This window comes from Pleurodeles waltl, chromosome 10 (genome assembly GCF_031143425.1).
Source record: "Pleurodeles waltl isolate 20211129_DDA chromosome 10, aPleWal1.hap1.20221129, whole genome shotgun sequence".
NCBI classification, from domain to species: domain Eukaryota; kingdom Metazoa; phylum Chordata; class Amphibia; order Caudata; family Salamandridae; genus Pleurodeles; species Pleurodeles waltl.
Window position 1 is genome coordinate 816,125,634 of NC_090449.1, and position 26,703 is coordinate 816,152,336.

A 26,703-nucleotide genomic window follows, 5' to 3' on the forward strand; every position below is an offset into this window, starting at 1 on the left:
TGTATTCCTCAGTGGTGCAGTTGGTCTCTATCAGTGCCTGTTTCCTGGGAAGAGGGCGTGGGCTCTCTATCTTCCATCATCTGGGGCCTGGAATGTCCAGGCGGCTACCCCTGTTGTGGTTTCATGGACTGCCAATAGGGAATGCCATAGCTGCCATCTTGGGTGTCACACAACTTGGGCCCGGATTGTGAAATCTCTATTGCTGCCTCCTTCCAAATGACGGGAGGCGTATAAGACAGGAGCTCTGCTAAAAGGCGACTGCCATCTTCGCATCTCTGTTAGTTTTTTTAGGATGTTTTTACAAGGCCTCAATGGGGTAGGTGCTATTTTTTGCATCTATAAAAATATGATACCATGATGTTCATAAGTCAATTGGTACCTTGGCAGAGCAGTAGGCTTAACTTCAGAGTGCTAGGTGTAAAGTATTTGTACCAACACACACAGTAACTTAATGAAAACACTACAAAATGACATAACACCAGTTTAGAAAAATAGGAAATATTTATCAAAACAAAACAAGACCAAAACGACAAAAATCCGACATACATAAGTCAAGTTATGAATTTTTAAAGACTAAATTCAAAAATAGCGCTTAGAAACACAAAATGCTTCGATGAGATGTTAACACGGCATTGTGACGGAGTCGTTCCCAACAATACAACACCAGCGGCGCCGGACACAGAGTTGTGTAGACCCCCAAGTACAGCACCTTTGGTGAAGAGTGAAAACAAGTCGATGCGCAAAGTCGGGGATCGCGGCGTCTGTGCGAAACGTTGAATCCGAGCACTTCGAGTGGTGTCAATCACGACATGGTGCGACAACTTATACGGAGTCGCGGACTTCAGCGGGGCTGCACCGGTGTCGGGCCTGTGAAGGTCGTTGCGTTCCAGCAAAGTCAGTGTCACCGGATTCAGCAGCAGCGGCGGTCCTAAGTCGATTTCCTTGGATTTCCACCAGCTTTCCTTTCAAAGGCCCAGGGACTGGATAGGGCACCACTTGTCAGAGCAGGAGTCTCTCCAGAGACTCCAGGTGCTGACAGAGAGAAGTCTTTGCTGTCCCTGAGACTTCAAACAACAGGAGACTAGCTCTAAATCAAGCCCTTGGAGATTTCTTCACAAGATGGAAGGCACACAAAGTCCAGTCTTTGCCCTCTTACTCTGTCAGAAGCAGAAACTGCAGGATAGCTCCACAAAGCACAGTCACAGGCAGGGCAGCACTTCTCAGCTCTTCAGCTCTTCTCCAGGCAGAGGTTCCTCTTGATGTCCAGAAGTGATCTAAAGTCTGTGGTTTTGGGTGCCCTTCTTATACCCAATTTCTCCTTTGAAGTAGGCCTACTTCAAAGGAAAGTCTCTTGTGAATGTGAAATCCTGCCTTGCCCAGGCCAGGCCCCAGACACTCACCGGGGGTCGGAGACTGCATTTTGTGAGGACAGGCACAACCCTTTCAGGTGTAAGTGACCACTCCTTCCCTCCCTCCTAGCACAGATGACTCATCAGGAAATGCAGACTACACTCCAGCTCCCTTTGTGTCACTGTCTAGTGTGAGGTGCAACCAGCCCAACTGTCAAACTGACCCAGACAGGGAATCCACAAACAGGCAGAGTCACAGAAATGGTATAAGGAAGAAAATGCTCACTTTCTTAAAGTGGCATTTTCAAACACACAATCTTAAAATCAACTTTACTAAAAGATGTATTTTTAAATTGTGAGCTCAGAGACCTCAAACTCCACATGCCCAGCCGCTCCCAAAGGGAATCTACACTTTAATCAGATTTAAAGGTAGCCCCCATCTTAACCCATGAGAGGGACAGGCCTTGCAACAGTGAAAAACGCATTTAGCAATATTTCACTGTCAGGACATATAAAACACATTACTATATGTCCTACCTTAACCATACATTGTGGCAATCCATTCACAATGGTATAGTGGGTGGACCTGTTATACCCAGGGAGAGAGTCTCTAGGGCAGGTAGCAGTGTGTCCTCCAAGGGTCTGACCCCTGAAGAGTTACAGGACAGACAGGCAGAGAGGGAGTACCAGTTGGAGCTGAAAAAGCTCATTCTAAAGATGGAGTGGGAAAGGGAGAGGGATAGGGAGCAGAGGAGAGCAGCCCTTGAGGAAAAGAAGATGCAGCTGGCTCAAGAGCTTAACTTAAAGGAGTTAGATCAGAGGAGCCAGTCTAGTAGAGATGGTGGCAGCATTACTACAGTGCACCCTGAAAGAAGAGTACACATACCCAAGGATCTTGTGAAGGATTACAAGAGGGAGGATGACATATACTTGTGGTTCAAGGGGTATGAGTCTGCTCTCCACATGAATCTGGTCCCTGAAGCTCATTGGGGGGTGGCTCTGTGGAAGCACTTTGAGGTAGAGGGGAGGGATAGACTGACGGCCTTAGGGAATGCTCAGAATCTCACCTACCCTATCATGAAGGATGCCCTACTCACAAGGTATGGTCTCACCCCTGAACAGTATAAGGATAAGTTTAGATCCTACAAGAAAAAGGAATCCCAAACATGGTTGGAATGTGTAGATTATTTTTGCAGGTCCCTGGATGGTTGGGTGAAGGGCAGTAAGGTAACTACATATGAGGGGCTTTACAATCTGATTGCTTGGGAGCACTTGTACAGTTTATGTTTTCCAAAGCTGTGCCAGAATCTGATTGACAGCAAGATGACTGATCCCAGGAAGCTTGCGCAGGAAGCGGACCGCTGGGAGAGCACCAGGGTCCAAAAGAGGTATGGGGGAGACCACGCCAAGGGTGGGCGGGGTCCCTCTCAGAAGAAAGGGGGGGTAAGGGTAAACAGGGGGAGTTCTCTAAAGGGCCCCAAACTGATTCCCAGGGTAAGGATTCCCAACCCCCCAGTGAGAAGAAGCCATGGTCTCCAAAGGGAAGCCAGTGGCAGGTGGTCCTCCACGTAAGTGGTATGCATGTGACCAGGTGGGTCATGTGAGAGGGGACCCCAAATGCCCCAAAAGTACACCAGCACCCACTGGTGTGCCGTCCCAGGGTTTGGCCAGTGTAGCGCTTGGGGAGGAGTTGGTTTCAGGTGGCTGGGAATTAGCTGAAATGACCCTTGTCTCACTAGGGGACAGTGAGATGGTCCAGAGAACCCTAGTGCCTGAAAACACTAAGAAGTACAGGCAGTAGGTGACCATCAATGGACAGAGGGTGGAGGCTCTGAGAGACACAGGAGCCAGTGTGACTACAATGAGGAGTCAGCTGGTGTGTGAAGAGCAGATAGATCCCTGGGTACTTCACCAAGTAGTTGCAGTGGACAACTCAGAGTGCCTGTGCAGAGTGGCGCAGGTTCCCTTTGAATGGGGGGGTCTTCCTTGAAAGTAGCTGTGAGTCCAACCATGCCTGTTGATTGTTTGCTAGGCAATGACCTGGAGGATTCCCCTTGGAAGGAGGTGGAACACAGGTCTCACTTGGAGATGTTGGGTCTGCCTGGGTGGGTATGCGTATCCACCCGGTCAATGGCAACCCGTCAGGGTGATCAAGAGCCCCTGGAGCCTGAAACAGTGGCCCAGGGGACTGCCAAGAAGAGGAAGGGCAGGGGGAGTGGGAAACCGGCCCCCGAAGTTCCCATTGCCCGAGAGGAGGCGGAGCCTGAGGGTGATGCCCAGGAGCCTACAGGGGAACAGGTGGCGGAACTGGGGAAGGTCCCTAAGCTGTCGCAGTGGCAGCAGGAAGGGGGGGCCACCAGAGAGGCATTCTGTTAGGCACAGAAAGTATGCCCTACTCCAGAGGGGCTGCGGCAACAGGCTGCAGCCCAGGTGGCTGGCGAGGAGCCAGGATCACACCTAATCTACAGGGACGATGGCCTCCTGTATGGCGAGCCTAAAGTTCCTGAGACTGGGTCAGCTTGTGTGCTGGTGGTAGCCCCGTGCTTTAGGGCCTTCCTACTGGGTCTGGCTCATGATGTGCCTTTAGCTGGACACTTGGGGCAGGACAAGACCTTTGACAGGCTTGCCACCCACTTTCAGTGGCCCCAAATACGAAAGCACTCTGATACCTATTGTAGGTCTTGCCAGACTTGTCAGGCAAGTGGCAAGAGTGGGGGGAAATGTAAGCCGCCCCTCCAACCTTTTCCTGTAGTTAGCACCCCCTTTGAAAGGGTTGGTATTTACATTGTGGGACCTCTGGATCCCAAGACAGCCATGGGCAGCAGGTTCATCCTGGTCTTGGTGGACCATGTCACCCGGTACCCAGAAGCCATTCCTTTAACAACCGTCACTGCCCCCTGTGGTAGGCCGTGCCTTGATGGGAGTTTTTACCCGCATGGGGTTCCCCAAGGAAGTAGTATCTGATAGGGGTACCAACTTCATATCTACGTATATGAAGTCTCTGTGGAAGGTGTGTGGGGTAACCTACAAGTTCACCACCCCTTACCACCCCCAAGGTAATTGTCTGGTTGCAAGATTCAACCGCACCTTGAAGGGCATGATCATGGGCCTGCCAGAGTCCTTGAGGTGGAAGTGGGACGTCTTCTTGCCATGCCATCTGTTCGCTTACAGGGTGGTGCCTCAAAAGGGACCTTTGAGGTCATCTATGGCCACCCTGTGAGGGGACCTTTGAGCCTGGTGAAGGAAGCTTTGAAGAAAGCTCCTAGTAAACCACCCCAGGATATATTTAGCTACATGCTGGCTTTAAGAAACCAGACTGCCCGCTTCAGGAGTCTCGCTCAGGAGAACCTAGATGCAAGCCAGGAGGATATGAAACGGTGGTACGACCAGAACGCCACTCTGGTCGAATTTCAACCTGGTCAGAAAGTGTGGGTGATGGCACCAGTGGAGCCTAGGGCACTCTAAGATAAGTGGACTGGCCAATTTGAGGTGGTGGAGCGCAAGAGCGAAGTCACCTACCTGGCGGATTTGCGGTCTCCAAGAAACCCTTTAAGGGTCCTGTATGTCAACCGCCTCAAGCCACACTTTGAGCGGACTGAGCTGTCAGTGCTCCTTGCGACAGATGATGGGATGGAGGAGGAGAGCGAGCCTCTTCCTGACCTCCTGTCTGCAGGAGAAAAAGATGGGTCAGTGGAGGGAGTGATCCTCTCCCCCTCCCTGACTGAGGAGCAGCAAGGTGACTGTCACCACGTGTTGTGGCAGTTTTCCTCACTGTTTTCCCTGATCCCAGGAGTCACACACTTGTGCACACATGATGTGGACACTAGGGACAGTACACCTATTAAACAGAAAGTTTACAGGGTGACAGACAGGGTCAGGGCATGCAATAAGGATGAGGTGTCCAAAATGCTTACCCTAGGGGTTATTGAGCACTCCAGCAGTCCTTGGGCCAACCCAGTGGTATTGGTCCCCAAAGCTGCTGCACCTGGTGTCACTCCAGATCCCAGGTTCTGTGTGGACTACCGGGGACTCAATGCGGTCAGCAAGACCGACGCACACCCCATTCCCTGAGCTGATGAGCTCATTGATCGGTTGGGAGCTGCCAAGTACCTCAGTACGTTTGATTTAACATCTGGGTACTGGCAGATTGCCTTAACTGAGGAGGCCAAGGAGAGGTCAGCATTTTCTACACCAGATGGACACTTTCAATTTAAAGTGATGCCATTTCGGATGAAGGATGCCCCTGCCACCTTTCAGAGGTTGGTAAACCAGGTGCTGGCAGGACTGGATGAGTTCAGTGCCGCCTACCTGGATGACATTGCTGCACATGGGAGGAACACCTGCAACACCTCTGGAGAGTGTTAGAGGCCCTGCAGAAGGCAGGCCTTACTATTAAGGCGAGCAAGTGCCAAATAGGGCAGGGTTCGGTGGTGTACTTAGGACACCAGGTGGGGAGTGGACAGGTGGCACCCCTACAGCCTAAGATTGATACAATTCTGGCTTGGGAGCCTCCCAAGACCCAGACCGAAGTGAGAGCCTTTTTAAGTCTCAGAGGATAATACAGGAGGTTTAAGGGATATGGTACTATTGTTACCCCCTTAACTGAGTTGACTTCCAAGAAGCAACCCAGAGGCTTGCCAGAATGCTTTTGATGCCCTGAAGGCTGCCATGTGCACAGCACCTGTGCTGAAGGCACCTGACTACTCTAAGAAGTTTGTTGTGCAAACAGACGCCTCAGAGCATGGCATTGGAGCAGTACTCTCACAGCTTAATGAAGAGGGCCTAGATCAACCCGTAGCCTTCATTAGCAGAAGGTTACTACCCAGGGAACGCAGGTGGAGTGCCATAGAACGTGAAGCGTTTGCTGTGGTCTGGGCACTGAAGAAGCTAAGACCCTACTTGTTTGGGACTCACTTCCGAGTTCAGACAGACCACAGGCCCCTCAGATGGTTAATGCAGATGAGGGGGGAGAATCCAAAACTGTTGAGGTGGTCCATTTCTCTACAGGGGATGGACTTTACAGTGGAACACCGTCCTGGAACAGAGCACGCCAATGCTGATGGTCTGTCCAGGTCCTTCTGCCTTAGTGATGAGAACTCTCATGAGGTTGGGTAGTTGCTCCCCACTTTCAGCTTGTTACTTGTTAGACTTTTCATCCTTGGTGTGGTCTCCCTTAACTTTTTGCCTCTGTTCCCCAGGTTGTTGATGTGTGCTGGACTCTGATTATGCTGTTTTTGTTGCTCTGGGCACTTTACCACTGCTAACGAGCGCTAAAGTGCAAGTGCTCCTTTACAAAATGTGTGTGTAATTGGCTTATCCATGATTGGCATATTTGATTTACTAGTAAGTCCCTAGTAAAGTGCACTAGAGGTGCCAGGGCCTGTAAATCAAATGCTACTAGTGGGCCTGCAGCACTGGTTGTGCCACCCATATAAGTAGCTCTGTAATCATGTCTCAGACCTGCCATTGCAGTGTTTGTGTGTGTACTTTTAACTGTAAAGTCGACTTGGCAAGTGTACCCAATTGCCCGGCCTAAACCTTCCCTTTTCTTACATGTAAGGCACCCCTAAGGTAGGCCCTGGGTAGCCCCAAGGGCAGGGTGCAGTGTATGGTTAAGGTAGGACATATGGTAATGTGTTTTTTATATGTCTTGACAGTGAAATATTGCTAAATGCGTTTTTCACTGTTGCAAGGCCTGTCCCTCTCATAGGTTAACATGGGGGCTACCTTTAAATCTGATTAAAGCGTAGATTCCCTTTGGGAGCAGTTGGACATGTGGAGTTTGGGGTCTCTGAGCTCACAATTTAAAAAATACATCTTTTAGTTAAGTTGATTTTAAGATTGTGTGTTTGAAAATGCCACTTTTAGAAAGTGAGCATTTTCTTGCTTATACCATTTCTGTGACTCTGCCTGTTTGTGGATTCCCTGTCTGGGTCAGTTTGACAGTTGGGCTGGTTGCACCTCACACTAGACAGTGACATAAAAAGAGCTGGGGTGTAGTCTGCATTTCCTGATGAGCCATCTGTGCTAAGAGGGAGGGGAGGAGTGGTCACTTACACCTGAAAGGGCTGTGCCTGTCCTCACACAATGTTGTCTCAGACCCCCTGGTGAGTGTCTGGAGCTTGCCCTGGGAAAGGCAGGATTTCACATTCAAAAGAGACTTTACTTTGAAGTAGGCCTACTTCAAAGGAGAAATTGGGTATAAGAAGGGCACCCAAAACCACAGACTTTAGAACATTTCTAGAAACAAGAGGAACCTCTGCCTGGAGAAGAGCTGAGGAGAAGTGCTGCCCTGCCTGTGACTGTGCTTTGTGGAGCTATCCTGCAGTTGCTGCTTCTGCCAGAGTAAGAGGGCAAAGACTGGACTTTGTGTGCCTTCCATCTTGAGAAGAAATCTCCAAGGGCTTGATTTAGAGCTTGTCTCCTGTTGTTTGAAGTCTCAGGGACAGCAAAGACTTCTCTCGGCCAGCACATGGAGTCTCTGGAGAGACTCCTGCTCTGACAAGTAGTGCCCTATCCAGTCCCTGGGCCCTTGAAAGGAGAGCTGGTGGAAATTCAAGGAAATAGACTTCAGACGACTTCGGACCGAGGCCTCTGCTGAATCCGGTGACGCAGCCTGCAACCAACTCAATGATCTTCGCTGGAACGCGACGACCTTCACAGGCCTGACGCCGCTGCAGCCCTGTTGAAGACCGCGAATCCGTGGAAGTCGCCGCAACACGTCGTGACTGACGCCACTCGAGCATCAACTTGTTTTCACTCTTTAACAAAGGTACTGTACTTGGGGGTCTACCCGACTCCGTGTCCGGCGCCGCTGGTGTCGGCTTGTTGGGAACGACTCCGTCACGACACCGTGTTAACATCTCATCGAAGCATTTTGTGTTTCTGTGCACTACATTTGAGTTTAATCATTCATAACTTGACTTGTGTATGTCGTTTTTTTTGTCATTTTGGTCTTGTTTTGTTTAGATAAATATTCCCTATTTTTCTAAACTGGTGTTGTGTCATTTTGTAGTGTTTTCATTAAGTTACTGTGTGTGTTGGTACAAATACTTTACACCTAGCACTCTGAAGTTAAGCCTACTGCTCTGCCAAGCTACCAAGGCGGTAAGCATGGGTTAGCTGAGGGTGATTCTCTTTTACCCTGACTAGAGTGAGGGTCCTTGCTTGAACAGGGGGTAAGCTGACTGTCAACCAAAGACTCAATTTCTAACAATTTGTAACTTTGATTTCTCTGTTGGAATGTGTAAGGTTTAATTATCCCTAGAAATGGACGATTGGTAATAGTCTCCCTAGACAGGCATAGGTTGGACATAGCACTCACCCTCTTCTAACCAAGTTCACAATCCACTTTTGGCCAGAGGTGGGGGTAATCTAGATTTTTTTGCCAAGTATGATAAATATGCTAGAGGAGTTGTGACAATAATCTGTATATCATTAGACTTTAAAATCAAACATATATATAGAGCTTCACACAGATAAATGTTATGGATGTCATTTTACTTCTGACACACAACAATTACTGTGTTTAATAGCTATGGCTGAAATATGGATTCCCTTGAATATTGTGAATAGGTCTTCTCTCTGTACTCCAAATTAGAATCTCACATAATATTGTGTGTGGGAGGTATTTCGATCTGGCATTCCAACTTGGACAGGGACACATATAAGCAAAATACGTACCCCCCAACTAAAGCCTGCCTAGTGTCTGTACAACATTATGGAGATATTATACTTAGTTTATTGTCAGGTATCGTAGACCCTTTGATGAGGTATATTTATGTAATTCTTCAGTCAACAACACACATTTGTGCATTGATTTTTGTCTGACCAAGTCTTACCCAACCAGTTTTCAATCTTGTCCAATATATTAGCCAAACACATTATCAAATCACCAGTTTTATTTCATCTCCAAATATCCAGATTCCAGTTTACAGACATTATAGGTTCCCTCAGCTGTTTTAATGGATTCTGTATTTGGTGAAGAGATAAGTTTAGCAATCTAAGACATCTTTTAATTGAATATTGGCTCACTCCTTACTCATGCTAATGTTTGGGAGAACTTCAAAGTCTACATTAGGGCCATAGCTTTGTCCAAGCACAAAGAGGTGTTGGCTTCTACAAGAACCCAACTGGCTCTGCAGGAAAATCAATCAATCAATCAGGGTTCATATATAGTGTGACTACTCACCCATCAGGGTATCAAGGAGCTGGGGGGGTGAGGAGAGTCTGCAGATTAGTACAAGAGGCAGGTCCTTGCTCAATTGCAGCATCAATGGTGATTGCCTGAGATGCCGGAGCAGGGAGTTCCAGGTCTTTGCAGCGACATAGGAGAAGGATCTTCCTTCAGCCGTGGTCTTGCGGATCCGTGGATAGTGGCCAGGGATAGTTGGGTGGAGCAGAGTAGAGATGTCTGGTGGGAGTGTAGAAGAAGAGGCAGTGATTGAGGTATACAGGACCAGTGTTGTGGAGGGCTTTGTAGGCATGCATGAGGATTGGTAGCGAGTGAAGGTTTCTTAGGTGGCCGGTGATGTGGCTGTGACGTGGGATGTTCAGGAGGAGTCTGGCGGAGGTATTCTGGATGTTCTGTAGTTTCTTTAGGAGTTTCTGGGTGATGCTAGCATAGACTGCGTTGCCGTAGTGGAGTCTGCTGCTGACGACCGCATGGGTGATCGTTTTTCCGGATTCTGTGGAGCTCCACTTGAAGATCTTTCTAAGCAGGCTGAGCGTATTGAGGCAGAGCGAGGAGTCAAGGATGATGCCAAGGTTTTGTCCATGGTCCATGGGTTTGGGGATGATTCCAAGTGCTGCGGGCCACCAGAAGTCATCCCGGGCAGAGGGGGTGGAGCCCAGGATGAGGGCTTCACTCTTGTCTCAGTTAAGCTTGATTCAGCTGTCCTTCAACCAGGTGATGACTGCCTTAATCCCATTGTGGAAGTTGCTCTTGGTGGTTGTCGGTTCGTCTGTAAGGGAGAGAATCAGCTGGGTGACATCAGCGTAGGAGACGATGTTGAGCCCGTGGCTTTTGACGATGGCTGCGAGCGGGGCCATGTAGATGTTGAAGAGGGTGGAGCTCAGGGAAGCTCCCTCAGCTGATCTCTGTGGGCTCCGAGTTGAACAGTGGAAGTCTAACTCTCTGTGTTTGGCGGGTGTGGAAGGATCGGATCCATTCTAGGGCAGTGTTAGGAATGCCTGCATCTTAGAGTCTTGCGCAGAGGGCCTTGTGTGAGACAGTGTTGAAGGCGGCTGAGAGGTCCAAGAGGATGAGGGTAGCAGTTTCACGTTGGTCGAGGATGGTGCGGATGTCATCTGTAGCAGGGAGGAGAGCGGTCTCAGTTCTGTAGTTGCTTCTGAAGACCGATTGGGAGTGGTCCAGGATGTGGTTCATTTCGATGAACTCAGAGTTGGGCATTGATAGCTTTCTCAATGACTTTGGCTGGGAAGGGGAGCAGCGGGTTGGGTCTGTACTTCATGAGGTCCGTCGGGTTGGCAGAGGGTTTCTTCAGCGGGGGTTGATCTCTGCGTGCTTCCAGTCTTCTGGGAAGGTGGCAGACTCCATGAAGGAGTTAATGGTGTGGCAGAGTTTGGGTACAATGGCGGTGCCAGCTCTGTTAAAGATATGGTGAGGACAGAGGTCCAAGGAGGCTCTAGAGTGGATGCTTGTCATGATCCTGAGGGTGTTGTCAGAGGTGAGGGTGGTCCAGTTGGATAAGATATGCTGGGGTCTGGGTGTGGTGGATGGGTGGGCCTTAGGTTGTGAAGCTGCCATAGATCTCCTTGCTCTTGTGGTGGAAGAAGGTGGCGAGGTCGTCACAGAGGTTTTAAGAAGGGGGAATGGCTGCTGTCTATGTGTTGTGTTTGGTGAATTATTTAACTGCGGAGAAGAGTTCTTTGATGTTGTGTGCATTGGCATTGATGCGTTCCTGTATGGCTGCTTTCTTTGTTGTTCTGATGAGGTGGTGGTGTGCAGTGACGGCGGTTTTGAAGGCTGTGTGGTCTGCCATGGTCTTGCTGCTCCTCCAGCAGTCTGCAGATGCGCTTGGACTCTTGGAGGAGGGTGGGGGAGAATCAGCTGTCTTTCTTGGGGATCTGCTTGTCTGAGAGTTTCCTGAGTGGAGCCAGTGTGCAGGAAAATAAATTGTCAGAGGTGGACGGAGGACATTCCCTAAAAATAGATTCCAAATCTGTATTAGAGATACACATATCTCTTAGTGAGTTCAAAGACCTGACAGATCAGAAAATGAAATTTCTGCATTAATATGCATGATCGAGATTTTTATGGAGAAGCTGAGACCGTTAAAAGCACTGGCCATGCTGGTTCTATTGCATGACATCAAACATAGCACTGTTAAGGAATTGTGATCTGCTAGTGGGATGAGGAGCTGTACTGAGGGGGAAATATTAATGAAGTTTCTATCTTTGTATATTGAATTTCATAGAGCATAATGGACAAGATCAGATGCTTTCCTATGTAGGTGAAGCTGCTATGGCTTGGATAGGTGATGAACCAGTGCCTCACTGCTGGAGCAATTGAGCCTAGAAGGGGTCAAATCAGCTACTAACTCATTTGAGGATGGAAAGGCCCTGAATTCTGCAGGCTTTACATCAGAATTTTATGAAGCATGCTAAGACGTCCTTGCTACTCATTCATTACAGCTTTTCTCTGAGGCTTTGATGCAGGGAGAATCACCTCTATCCACATCTTAATCAGTGATTATAGTCCTTCTAAATCTTAAGCCTGGTAAGAAACTTGAAGGATGCCAGTCTTATAGACCCCTGTACCTCCTTAACTTTGACAATAAGATGAATAATAGCAAAAAGATTGACCACCTCCAATGAGTTGTTTAGTGCTGCCAGAACCATCTGATCTCATTCCTGGAAGGAGAACCTCCCATAACTTGAGAACTTTATTTGCTACCAGATAAACTAGATTTTGTTGTTTTTGGTGCTGTTAAACACATGATCTCGTGTTTTAAAGACTTTTCAAAGCAGCCGTTTTTTGTTGTTATGGAGTGGTATATGTGTAAATCAAAGATTTCATACATCTTATAGACTTTAAGTCCAGAATCTCATCATAGAGATATACCTGTCCTCAATTTTATTGTAATGAAGTAACTTATTCATATGTTCTGCCATAATTCTTTCCAACTGTGATGTATTTTTTTATCTCCATTCCAAAAATATAGACATTTATGGTTATGATCTTTTATATTTGATCCTCTTTCACTTCTTCTTCTTCGATATAGTATTTGTCTCACAACATAGTTTGTAATAGTGGTGATAGCCACTTCATAATGCATATTTCAGTTTATTTAGTTCATCGGTACCGTGTCAATCCTCCTTGATATATGATTAATTTTCATTGTCATATAATTACCAAATATGTTTCTATTTTACTGTTATGCTTTATAATCATATTAATCTCAGCTAGTATTTTTGAAGCTTCCTTCAGATCAGGAACAAAATCAGAGACCAGCCAGTCCTTAGAGTATAAGAAAAGCAATTCATTTACGTGCACGGAGACTGTGGCTTGAGAGGCCAAGTTCAAGCAGTTCAAATTTAGGAAGTCAAACATGATCTTTTAATTCTACAAACCACAAGACGTGTTCATGCATCCTATTAATTCTCAGCATTAGCTTGTGATCATGTCTCGAACACTGCAGGAGTTATTATTACTGTTAATCCTTTATATCGCACCAAATAAGGTAAGGTACAGTACAGCATACAGCAAGGAAGTTACAGAATATGGCCTACACGCCTCACATTGTAAGATGGAACTTTTCATCTAATAGAGATGACACACACAGGATAGTACATTTCTTCATATATATTGCTTCAGCTAGTGTGCAATGATATTTCATGAGCGCTGTCTTGATAGCAAGTCTTGCATCATAATGCGTTCTGAACAAACTGAAAAGAACAGAAAACAAAGTTCATCTAGGTCATGAGCTGTTTAACAAACAGGCTTTGTTATCATTGAGTATTACATGGCCTAACATGCCCAAGATGGAGTCAAGGTAAAATACAATTCCACAGTATTCGCATTTGAAAACTTAAAAAAACATTGACCATCTAAAAGAAAGAATATACTACAGTAATTGAATAGTTAGCTGCTTTGTGCAATGATGCATGTTTACAATAAATATTTATATAGAAAAGCCTAATCATCATTCTGAAGGTTAATGCATGTTTAGTCATTTGGCTTATTGGTTGATAGAAAGGATGAAACCCTAATAAAGCAGCAACCACAACCTCTGTCAGGGTGAGATACAAGCAAACCCCAAATTAACCTGTGCTCAACCCTCTGGTAGCGTGGCACAAAAGCAGTCAGACTTAACTTAGAGGCAATGTGTACAGTATTTATGCAGCACTTCAAAGAGTAATAAAGTGAAAACACAACACAAGAACAATTCCACACCAAATAGGAAAAACAGATTCAAATTTAATACATTTGATTCCAAAATGACAAAAGTCCAATAAGTAGAACCGGGGATGTGCAGTTTTCATAGAAAATAGTGCCTCAAAGCACAAAGTGCCAACTGTGGTCATCTGGGACCACCGGACTGGGACAGTCACAAATTCAGATCAACTGCAAGGCATTTCTAGTGAATCCCCTTGTTTCCTGCGTGCGCTTCCTTCCTCTAAGCTGCCTGCATGAACAATGCAGCGGTGACAAGTCCTTTGGTGAAGTCAGGGTAAAGGCTATTGATTTGCAAGTGGAACAGTACCCTGTTTAGCACTTTACCATCCTGCCAGTGATGGCCCATCCAGGCACACCTAATCCCTCTTTTGTGTGGCTTTCTGGGAGGTGTTAACAAAGTCCAACTGATAACTACACCCAGTCATGAGACCAAGGAACCGGCTGGGGGCCCCAAACAAGGCAGGAAAATGGCAACTTTTTAAAAGTGGCATTTTCAAAATTATAACCTAAATTCATTTAAGGAGGGTTTTACATTTCAATTTCTCAAACGCCAAACACAAATATTTACCTGCTACCAATCAAAAGTTATCCTGTAGTAAATTTAATAAGGCAACCCAATGTTATCGTATGGGAGACAGTCCTCACCATACTGAAAAATGAATTTAGGAGTTTTTCACAACATGTAAACTTCAAACTACATGTCCAAGCTTTTAACTACGATGCACCCTGCCCTATGGGCTACCTAGGGCCTACCATAGGGATGACTTATGTGTGATAATAGGTAAGTTTAAGTTAAGGCTTGACAATTAGGTTATTTTGCAAAGTTAAATTGGAAGTTTAAAACTGCATTCAGGCTGCATTGGAAGGCCTTGGACATGTTGTAAGAGGCTACTTAAGTGGGTGGCAGAATAACTACGGCAGGCCCACTAGACGCATTTAATTTACATGTCTTGGGTACATAGATACCACTTTGCTAGGGATTTATAAATAGATTAAATATGCCAAACAGGTGTAAGCCAATTAATATGTTTTAGGGAGTGAGCATGCGCACTTTAGCACTGGTTAAATGCACAGAGTCCTAAGGCCAACAAAAACCAATTCAGCAAATACAGGAGGGGTGAAGCCAAAAAGGTTAGGGCTAACCCTGTAAAGTGGGTCAATTCTAACAGCATGTTTGCATTTTACACTGAAAATTAGGCTGTCTGTGTGTTGTTGGAAGAGAGGGGCAATTTCCCTTTTAGTGATATTTCATAATGTTCAATGAGTGGTGTGGTTTCATTTTATAAATATGCTGATGCTTAACAGTGAAATGCTTTGGACATTGTATGCCTGAAAATGTCATGATAATGGTATGTTGCCCATAAAAGGTATTACATAACCATAATTGTTTACACTAAGGGTGAGACTGTGGATAAAAGCACAATGAAAACATGCCACTGATGTACAGTTGGTTTCTTTTAGTCATTAATATTAAAGAGTCATGCAGAACTTCGGATGGCATCACTGGGGGCAATAGAAGGACCCAAAACTACCTTTCATAAGTGCTTTGCTTAAAATTGAAAAATAAAAGTACGAGGACTCATTATCAGAGAACCTGTTACTGGGAAATGCTGGTACTCTTCCATTAAAGTTACTGCATCCTTGCTCTGAGGGGTTTCAGATTTCAAAAATGTAAATCCTCCTTACCTCAAAGTAACTATCATTTTAAAGGACTGCACTAGTGGACAGCACTCACCTGCAAATATTTGTTTTGCAATCTATGCGTCTTTGTTTTTTTTTGTTATTGACTGCCTATTGCAAGACATGATTACAACCGTAAACAACTGTTTTTTTACAGCACCCCATCCTAGGCCACTAATTTGCTGCCTGGATGGTCCTCTTTCCAAGACTCACCCACAAATTCAGAAGCCGCATGCGCAAGGCCTGTTCCACAGAAGACAGTGGATACTGGGGAAGAAAAAGTCCCAGTTTGTAGGTAGCACATAATATGGGGAAGAACTTTGTCAAGCAAAGAAGGCTTAATGATGCCATGCAGGGAAATTGAGTAATTTACACCGTACAACTTGTGCTAAACTAGAGGACATTAATGCGGATTGCTCTTGTTCTAATTTTCCATAGACAGGTCCTCACGAGATCGGTGCAGAATGTGCCAGATCCCATTTTACCAAGACACTTACTAAAAGTCTAAACTTGTGGGTAAATCCGGTATGCATAACATCTGGGTCACATGAGTGTAAATGAGAGTAAATCTATTGGCAATAGCCTCTCAGGCTTCAAGTGTGTGCAGCATGTATGTATGTGGTGTTTATATATCTTAAACCTAGCCAAAAAGTTGTAGAGTGTGATACAGAGCCAAAGGCAGACATACAGGTATTGAATCTAACTGTATTCTGAAAGTAGATGTGGACAATTTACTGTGTTCTTTAAATTATTCCCTGAGCTCTTTGCGACACTGAAGACACACCTGCAGTGGTGTGGATGGCTGCTTGCAGGGCCTTCAGTGTCGGAATGCAGTCAGGTTGAGGATTCATTTTCATTAGTAGGTACCATTTGGTCATGTGAGTCAGAAGTAGGCAGGGGGTGGCACCTGCTGCATAACAATTGTTTAGGGTGGATGAGGGTTGATTCACAATGCAGTTGAGGTAGGAGGAGACCACCTAATGTGATGTACGTAGGCAGCAAGAGATGAGGACTGCAGGGACGCCAAGCCCTCTGGATCAAACACCGAAAGCCAGAGGAGAGGAACCTGTCAAGTTATAGAATGGGAGGGCTTCTGGGGCTCATTACAGATGGGCTATGAAGGGCAGAAAGGAATTTAGGAGAAAGAGAGGGAGGTATATGAGATCGAGGATCAGCTGTTAGTTGAGAAGGGAGTGCAGGAGGTGATGATTCTCACCTTCTTTTCCTTAGTACCTAGTGGAGTGGAACAGTAGAGATAGGAAAGGGCCTGGCCACCTATCAAAGCTCCCTATAGATGATTGCTTATGTTGATGAAAAAAACAGTGTATTCAAAATATTGTTGCCAATAAAAGAAAAGCTGAGTTTTACATACGAGTGCCTACCCAAAGATCAGGCAGAAGCAAAGATCACCTTGTTGTGTTATGTTAGATTACATCATGTTTATTGAGTATAAATCAACATTATTTATTCTTTTATGTCTGGAAAAATGTCATATCAAACATTTTAACTTTAACCTAATCACTAAAATTGCACTGTTATCTTCTTTTAAGATTGATTAAAGGATCACTGAAAATTGCAAAACAATCTTTCATCGTGCAAGAAGGTGTACGAGGCCTTGGGGCCGACCCATTCGCTACCTGAGCAAAGAAGTAGAGTTGGAGGGGTGGGCATTCATTATGGCACAACTAGGGGCAGTAACTCTTATCTACCCACCCTCTCCCGCTCACCCGCCACGCTCAACCCTTTCCAGGAGAAACACAAAATCAAAGGCTCTTGCAACAGCCTCCCCTTTTCTGAGGAGGCTGGAAACCCTATAATGGATTTGTTGAGAGTCTCCAGGTGCAGTTTGGAAACCCACTAGTAAAGTGATTTCCAGCTCACCCTGCGCTCAGCATGAGATATTAGCTCTGTATCATGTGACCAGGTGAACAGAGCCTATATCATGTGACATACAGTGGTACCGTGGGAGTTTGCTAGTCTGTGGAGGCCAATGTATAACTTTAGTGAAATATGTCTGAAAAAGCAGAGCAGGTACTGGCTTTCTCTTTACCTTATTCTAACGTATTTTGCACTTGTTCTGAGTGAGGGCATTTTTTTTTCTGTCATTAGTTATCTCAAAATTCACCAGGGTGCAAAAGCATGTCGGCAAAGACTCAGAAATTAATTAGCAAATTAAGAGGTGCTATAAGGTGTTGTAAGCACACCTCTTGTTAATTTTCTTTAAACATGTGTTGTGGCAGAGAAGGGAAAACATTTCCAATAACCTAAAACTGGGTGTAGAGTCCTGCTGGACACAGTCTAGTGTTTCCACCAGCCACTTTGCTGTGGGCTGACCTCTACACTCACCCCACACCCATCCATCACAGATGTCACCAGTCAGGTGACCCTGCTAATAAAAAGGGCCAGGCGCATGTGCCCTGGGCCAGTTATGTGAACCCACTATGTTGTGTCCCTGTCACCTCATTATCAGCATGAGGGCCTAGGGCCCCCAACACCACACTGAGCATATTTTCTTTTCGACATCACAACATAGCTGTTGTACACTGGTAGAAAATGAACATAACTCTTGTCTTGTCAATGAAAATGATTTCCCGTCACAACATATAGTCAATAGGGTCATGGCAGTTTGCCTGTCATGCCTCTTTTTGAAATACAGAAACGTGAAAATACTGCTAATTTAGGTCTTCTCTGTGCTGATAAAAATAGAATGTATGTGCTATTCAGTGGCATGCTGCCTGAAGCTTAGCCACAGAACTTATATGTACTTTGCACACATACTATCTGCTTTTCTAACGTTTTTTAAATGTTTCGTTTCATTATCTGTAGGCTTCTACGAACCCAGTCTCTCGAATGGTATTATAACAATGTGAAAAGTCGTTTTAAACGTTTTGGCAGTGCCAAGGTCCTTAAGAACTTGTACCGGAAGCACAGACTGGAGAGTGGAGCTTGTGCAGACATAACAGGTACGTGTTTGCTTTTCATGTAAATCGTAGGTGCTATTCACCATAAATAATCTTCAGCTTGTATTTTTTTCTCTATTTGTTAGTGCATGTTTGCCATACTATTGCAATTGTGTTTCTGAATCAATCAGTAAAACACTTGCCTATAAGTATCACTTTAATTGCTGTTGTAATAGGAAAATATTATCCTCTGATAATGCACGCCCTCACCTTGTAAAAAGTAAACAGGACTCTCATTGACCTCAGCTCCGTAATTAAAGTAAAATGTTTCAGACGCAAGCTTTATATATTTGTAACCTTTAAATATATACTTGAAAAGGTTTGCTCTGATGCAGGATAGTAGGTTTGGATATCCGTGAAAGGGGCAATAAGCACAATCCATGAGTTCACCCGGAAGAAAATTCTATTGCAGGTTTGATGTTAGCGGTATAGAAGCACAGTAGTGCATGACTCTTGAATATCAAAAAACAATGTGAGCGTAGTTTATTGCATGGTAAAAATACATTGAACCAAATTCCAAGAAGTTTGCAAACCTAGCAGGCGCAGCTCGGACGGGCAACGCCCCCAACTTCTGCCCCTCATGAAGAGTGTCTGTCAGGCTGAACAAAGGTCAGCCTGACAGACACTCTTCATGTTCAGGTCAGGCAGCCAGGAGTAGACATGCACAATTTGCGTAGACTCCTGGCTGCCAGAGCTAAACCTTGCTGGGCTGAGGAGGTCACAGCTCCTATGGGTGTGACCTCCTCGGCTCCGCAAAGGTGCCTGGGGGCCCTCCCCTGGGTGACGAGGAAAGCATCACCCATTGACTTGAGTTTAAGCCCTGAAGCGTCCAGGGCGAGTGTCAATCAGTGACACTTCGTTAGAGTGGGGTGGGGTCAGTAGTCTCACTGACCCCATTCCACTCTGTGACGAGGCTAGGGCTACTGCCTTCCCTCAATGGCTGGGTCAGCCAATGAGGGAAGGTAGCAGTCCCAAACCTCCTGGGACCTTCGAGGCTGAAGGTAAGTGTGTGTGCGTGTGTGTGTGATCTTTTAAAATGAATGTTTGGTGCGTGCGTGCATGCTTCAATGTTATGAGTGTTGTTAATGGATGTGCGTGCATGCATGTGAATGTGAAAGAATGAGTGTGTGTGCTTCCCGCCCGCCCTCTCCCTCCTAAAGCTGCCGGCCCCCATGAAACCTAGATGATAATTTTTTTAATATTTCAAATTCTAAAATGCTTGATTACGGGATGACCCACTGTCCTCAACATGTGCTAAAAAAACATTGAAATATGACAACAGTGATAAAAGAAATTAGAAATTTTAAACATGAATAAATGATCTCCACCAATGATTAATAACCAACAAGAGTAATACTTCATTTCCCAAAATTGATAATAATTCTTCAAATGAATAAAATTGATTACTACTGGTGGGATAGAGATTCTTTCGGCCTTTCTTCATTCAAATGTGTCATGTGACCAGCTTCACACAGTAGATTCTGGGGCTCGGCCAGCACCAGTGGGTGGACGGTGAGAATTTTCAATATCTGTAGGCCACAGTCCACAAGCAGCCTCTGAACTGCTTTGTCATTTTGCAGAGGATGTGCAAGTCAGCTGGCCACCGCCCTGAAATTTCAGTCCTACTGAGCAGTGTTCAGACCCTTATACTTATTTAACATGATGCTCATGCAGTCTCTATTAGCTGTCTTAAAATATATAGCTGGAGGGATCCTCATTATCATCTTAAGGTTATTGATAGCATCAACAACACAACTTAAAAACCTCAGATTACCCAGTCAAATGCCCCTCTCCGGCAATCCGTACCCCAGGATAGACTATGACGTACATTTTCCACCAATGGGGACATTTTCCATTGCAGATTTATGTCCATTAGAAGCAGATCCTGCCATAGGCCTTTTTTGGTGCTAAGTTTGGCCTTTAGTAGGTGAACAGCCACAGAAGGATGCCTGGACTCATAGATGCCAGACACCGGCAAAATAGACACTTCAAATGTTGGACTGTTTCAAGGACCTGCTTGTTGTTGATGCACAGCCCGTCACCTCCTGTTAGCAATCTATGTGTAGCCCAGTGAGTGGATCTGAGCTATTATCCCTCAGCAGCATCTCAACACTTTATTTCTTTCAGATCATCTGCCAAGCTTGATGTCCTCTCTAATCGTCCTTTTAACAAATCATAACATTCACTAAAGCGAAGACACAAAGCATTTCCAATACAAGGGATGTGCCATTGGCTCAATCACAAAAACAGCCTGTTTCATTGCGCCTCAGTGTAGACTCAGACATATTGCCGGCTGTGGACTCTGAGACCTCAATCACCAAAACTGATTTTCAAACTCCAATGTCTCAGTTTCAGAGGGAAAGGTCTTCACTCTGCCATGACATCAACAAATTTATACCTGACCTGGACCAACATCTTTACAATTTAGAGTGGCACTTGAATCAACTTGAGGGTACAGCAGTGGAAGGAGAAGAGCAGGATACATCCTGTGAGGGAGTGGCAGCACTTGAGCGAAATAAAGAAATCCTTATCTGGGAGATTGATGACACCGAAAATCATAGCTGACGCAATAACCTGTGCATCAGAGGAGTCAGATTGTGTCCTCAAACCCCAAACTCCTGACTTATGTCCAACAACTCTTCCTCACCGTCCTCTCTACCCTGTTGTCCTGGACATCCTGCTGGACCGCACACATAGAGTGTACTTAGACTGCCAACAAAAGTGCATTCTCACTACAGATTTCTTGACTAGAATCCACTTTGAAAAAACAAAGGGAGGAGATTTTTCAAGCCTCTCACATACATGGCACCATTGCCTACAATGGTGATACCACAGAGGTATAGCGAGACATTTTAACATATACCTTATTGAAGTGAAAAGAATTAAAAAGGGTGACAGACCAACTTCAGGAACAACACACTCCATACAGATGGGGATTCCTGCTGCAACTTCTCTTCAAAATTCATGGCAAATAATATATGGCATATACCCTGGAGGAGGCTGAGTTTTTTCTCCATCTTTGGGCTGGTGCTGACTCCACTCCTTCTTGCCAGGCCACCCTAAGCCAGAAATCGACTAATCAATTGAAAACTCACCACATTCCAAAACAACAATGGACATGTATGTAAACCAGGTCATCAAGCGCATGATCTGTGAATCAAAGATACAGTAGATGATGAGTGACACTGATGTTCTCCCTTTTGGATACTTTGGTGAGATTTGCCACCTACAACCCCCACGCTTCTGTGCTGCATATGTCCTGCCAGTGGCACCATACATGAGCTACCGCTTTTTTCAGACGTTAACCAAGTTTGTATTTCTAGTTGTCATTTATTACTTTTTTTTTTTTATTTAGCATAATTCTTCCTTATGATATGCACTGCTGAGGGATGTTCTCTCCCTGGCTGCAACTATATTCTTTGTTTGAAATGATTTGGTTTTTCAGTTACGACCATGTGGTCACTGACTTTTCAACAGTGTGATATATGTGGCCATTGTGCTGCTCATACTACTCTCCTCCTCTCTGTGGAGGGAAGCACAGCTTCAGAATAACTTACATATCCCCTAGATGGGATGTCTATGTATACATATTTTACACAAAATGTATACGGCCTTAAATCCTCCATGAAAAGATGCACATTATTAAAATGGCTTAATGCCAAAGAAGTGGCCTTCCTCCAAGCGACACGCCTTCTGACAAAAGAGATGTGACTCTCCTTTATTCACAAACGTACAACCTACAGTTGCTCCCCGAGTAAAATGAAAACAAAAGGAGTTGCTATCTTATTCCGGAGGGATATCCATTTTCAGGAGCAATCCACATTTTGGTATGAGGTGGGTAGATTGCTCATGAAGGGGTGGTTAAAGGGACAGGTGGCCACGCTGGCAACTATATACCAGCCACCAGAACAAAAAGCACAGTTCTACACCACTTTCTTCGAGCACTTGGCTGATTTAATGTCCAGGGAGCTGCTGTTGGAAAGGAATTTTAATATATTTCTCAATCCACAGCTCAGCCACTCCTAAGCACAAGGAGGCACATTTTGGGCTTTGAAAGGGGATGTGAGACCTTTACTTGGTCGACATATGGAGGGCACATCACTCCTTCGACTGTGATTACACATTCTTTAAAATATATATAGAACTTCCTCTAGGCTGGACATGTTTCTGACTCTACAGGCCAATCTCCAAGCTCTCATAGACAGTCAAACAGATACCCAGGTTTTATCAGACCGTGCCCTGGTCACAGCGACATGGACTTCAATCCCCCTTGTCTCCTCCCCACACCAGCATTGGCCCATGAATGAGATAGCTATTTGGGGCCCATAATCCAACATGCTATTGGGAAAGCTCTGGATCAGTGTTTCCAGGCGAATGATGAGCTCTCTACCTCACTCGCTTTTTACTGGGATTCTGCTAAGGCAGTGATGCATGAAGAACTTACATCACATATCTCAGGACTCTCTAAATGAAGCATATCACAAACCTGACTTCGAAGCCCAGATACATGAAGCTAAGATGGAGCATATATGATCTAGCTTTTGGAAATCCTGTTGGTTGTTGTTTGAAGCCAGGACTGAGCTTGAGCAGATACTGTTGGGGGAAATGGACTGCTACATCTTATATACAAAACAGACATATTACCAGAAGGGAAATAAAGCAGGCTGGTTACTAGTCTACAAACTTTGACTCCTTCATCTGCAGAGTAGGATACACTCAATCACTCTTCCCTGTGGAGACACACTTATCCATACAAAAGACATAGTTTAGGCCTTTTATTATTATTATCGGACTCTATGCCACAGAACTCATGTCAGCAAGTCAGCAAGTCACCGAGATGACTACCTATGTGATGTGTCACTCTAGACCCTCCCATCTGAATTGCTTTACACTCTAGAAGAAACAATCTCATCCATGGGGGTGACAGCGGTGATCATGTTCTTTCCTAAAAATAAAGCTCCAGGTACCGATGGCTGCCCTAACTCTTTTCTAAAACTTTCCAAGACAAATTGGCTGTACTCTTAGTCCTTTCTCCAGTCAGACAAGATTAAATCCGGACTTTAAACGTTGCAAGAGATAATATAGTACTGGCACTTAACCTGTGTCAAATGGCAAAAGATACAGCTATCCACATGCCCCTTCTCTTGAGATCCTGAGAAGGATTTTGTCCAGCTGTACTGGCAACACAAGATCAAAGGTCTTGACAGAACAAACTTTGGTCCTCATATCTAAGCTCACATCTTTGCTAAACTGTCAGCTAAACGTAAGATTAACAACCATGACAGGCCACAAATTCCCGTCCGGAGGGTCACATTCCAGGTATGTCCCTTTTCCCTGACAATGTTTTGCTCTGGAACCTTTAGTCTGGAAAATTCATCACAGTACTAAGATTAAGAGCCTGCTAATTGAAACTTCCACTTATAAAATGGTGTTATTTGCAGATGACATTATATGTGTTATCGCTATTCTAGAAATGTTACATCCAGCTTTGATCAACAAACCTGCCCATTTTTGCAGAATATATTGATTCAACCTTAACTATTCCAAATCTGTTTCTCTCTAAATTCCAGAGCACACAAGCTGAGAAGCAACACCTTTAGTTACATTTGGTATAACTAGATCCTCCTCATCCCATGCTTACCTGGGCGTCACCATCGCACCCTGATTTGAAGACTTGTATGTGTCCAATGTTTGTCCTTTTTTAGACACTATTTTTAAAGACCTTTACAGGTGGGGAGCTCTCCTGGCTTGGCAGATTGGTCACTATCAAAATTAACTTTTTTACCCTAAATGCTCTACACTGTCCAAACTGCCCCCCTCCTAATTCTACAAGACACAAAAATCATCATCCTCAATAAACTTATATTGTTCACATGAGGGAAAACCACCAAGGATTTCCTACAAAATGATGTGCAGTCATAAGTCAGAGGGTGGACTGGGTTTTCTCCAGATTGACCGCCTCATTTGAGCTACTCAGCTTTGCCCCCTACTAGATCTCATCAGCCTGACACAGCAAAGCTCTGGGTGCAGGTCCGTTTGTCACTTCTTTGTTAATGTAATACACACATTGCCTTGGCTCCCTCTGCTTCACTGTCACTGCTTGTCCCTATTGCCCTCCATGTGCATTACCCTGATGGAATTGGGCGGCCAGGGTCGGTCTGCAGTTCTGGATTGATAGCTTTTCCCTCCCTAATTTCCCCAGTCCTGAATAACCCAGACTTTCTCCTGGGACTGAAAGACATGGGCTTTTATCAATGGTTCCTCAATCCGACGCCCATGGTGGCTGATCTTTATGTAAATGGTAAATTCTCTCATCTAGCACTCCCACATGCCTCTTCTCCTTAGACACTGCCCATCCACCATATATGTTACAGTTACTACATTAGGCTTCCTCGCCCTCTAATCGCTCTTCGGTCGAGTGGGCCCTCACACCGATTGAGACCCATTTTAGAGGCCACCTGTCTAGAAAGTGCATCACCAATCTATCAACTCCTTGAGCTCCTATCACATGATGCTAAACCTTAGTATGCTCTAAGTGGGAAGAGGAACTGGGGGTTATGTTAGATGCACGTTATGAATGTTGCCATTTGTGATAGCCCCAAAGGCTGAGATTGGAATAACAACAATTATTAATTTCCCTTGAGCCAAAGGTCTTGCCTTTAGGACAACCATCTGAACTGCAGTCAGCATTTTTTCTGTGGATACAAAATGTATTTCAGCATTAGAATATAAATGTGATTTTGTATGCAAAGGGTACTGTGTCCCCTTCATTGAAGGTCACATTTGTGAAGCCAATGGCACACAAATGCCAATGTCACCCGTTATTATACGGATGACCAAATTTGTTTTGTTTACACATGTGTGCAAGTGTTTGGATGCAAGCATGATGTTTTGTAGTGATCCAAGAATTTATGTATGTTCTGATGTCCAATGTATAATGGAAAAGTCTAGGTGAATTAAATCATACAAGGGTTTTATTTGCTGTGTATAATCTGGTATGTATGTTCTGCCAACCTTAAAGAAACCCAACAGGGATTGAAACCTTTAAATGGTATTTGGTGGTTGTAGAAAAGCCAATTTCTCGAGGAAATGTGGAGCTTGGCTCTTTCATCTCATTTTATAATTATTATCCTAAAAATAGGACACTGAGAAGAGCAGTTTTTGTTTTCTTGAAATGAAATTTGTAGCCATGTTCAGCAAATCCCAAAACAATGCAATCTAGTCTGGCCATATGTGTTTGTCATCATCTGTGAGATATGTATATATAATCAATATAGGACTATGCTTATGAGTCAATATTATGTAGAATTGACTTTACTCGGGCCGGCAACAGTCTGGAACTGTTCTTTACCCCTGAGGAAGCCGACAAAAACAATGATGTGAGCAGAGCACAAAGAAGGCAGTCAAATCTCTGCTTTTGGGTGCTATATTTCGGCAAAAAAACATTGGAAATATTCAGGATTGTTTTGTATTTTTTACAGACAATATTGTTCATTAAAGCTGTACTGTGTGAGTTTTGAATTGGAAATGTGCATGTATGACTGTATAAGAGTCTATAGTCTAAGACTATGCAGTAGGAGTGATGAAGGTTAGATACCAGGAATAAAGGGTTATTCACTGAAGATATGCATAGTTCAGTTACTCCCTGGTTCACTAGTTGTGAGAGAATTTCCATCACTGGAACGTTTGCTTCATGTTCTATTGGATATTGTGGTTGGACTTGCATGCTGGACCTTGTGGGCATAACGTGATGAGGCAAATCCTTATACCAGCCTACACGTCTGTGGTATAGTATAGTGCCAGCGCTTGTGCAAGAGCCCATTCCACAAATTACACTTGCTTACAGTCTTCAGGAACAAAGACAGCGATTATTATATAATTTCTTTGTGGGAGTGTTCTAACAAACTCTCATGGCCAATCTCTTTCAGCCAAGAGAATGTCAAAGCTAAATGTCACATTTTCCAGGAATGTTACTTGATTGTATGTGTTATACCTTGGTCAGTTTGTAAATTCAGTTTGTATAATATATCTGGAGGGACGAGCCACTAATCTGAGGTTTGGCTTCAATTAAGTCATTAGTTGCTCTCTCATCTAGCAACTCTTGAAGATTCTGGCGAACTACCATGACCTCTGCCATGCTTTCTAGCAGAGTCACTACCTATTTCCTGGTCTAAACAAGCATTCTCAAAATGTGGCGCACATTTAGCTAAAATTTCTCCAACCCTATTCTTTTTGAATTGGGGTTTCTGTTGAGGAAGTTTCTTTTCCTTATTTATGACGATGTCAGACAATG

At 44.7% G+C, this 26,703-nt stretch overlaps 1 protein-coding gene across 2 annotated transcripts in view; it reads left to right on the top strand.

The window, feature by feature from the left end:
* The window catches only part of MYRIP (myosin VIIA and Rab interacting protein), a 1,334,264-nt gene that overhangs the window by 752,661 nt on the left and 554,900 nt on the right, over positions 1-26,703 (top strand). For both annotated transcript variants that reach the window (XM_069211480.1, XM_069211479.1), the window contains exon 4: positions 18,277-18,413. In XM_069211480.1, coding sequence (XP_069067581.1) covers positions 18,277-18,413 — 137 coding nt within the window. The remainder of the gene's footprint in view (positions 1-18,276; positions 18,414-26,703) is intronic.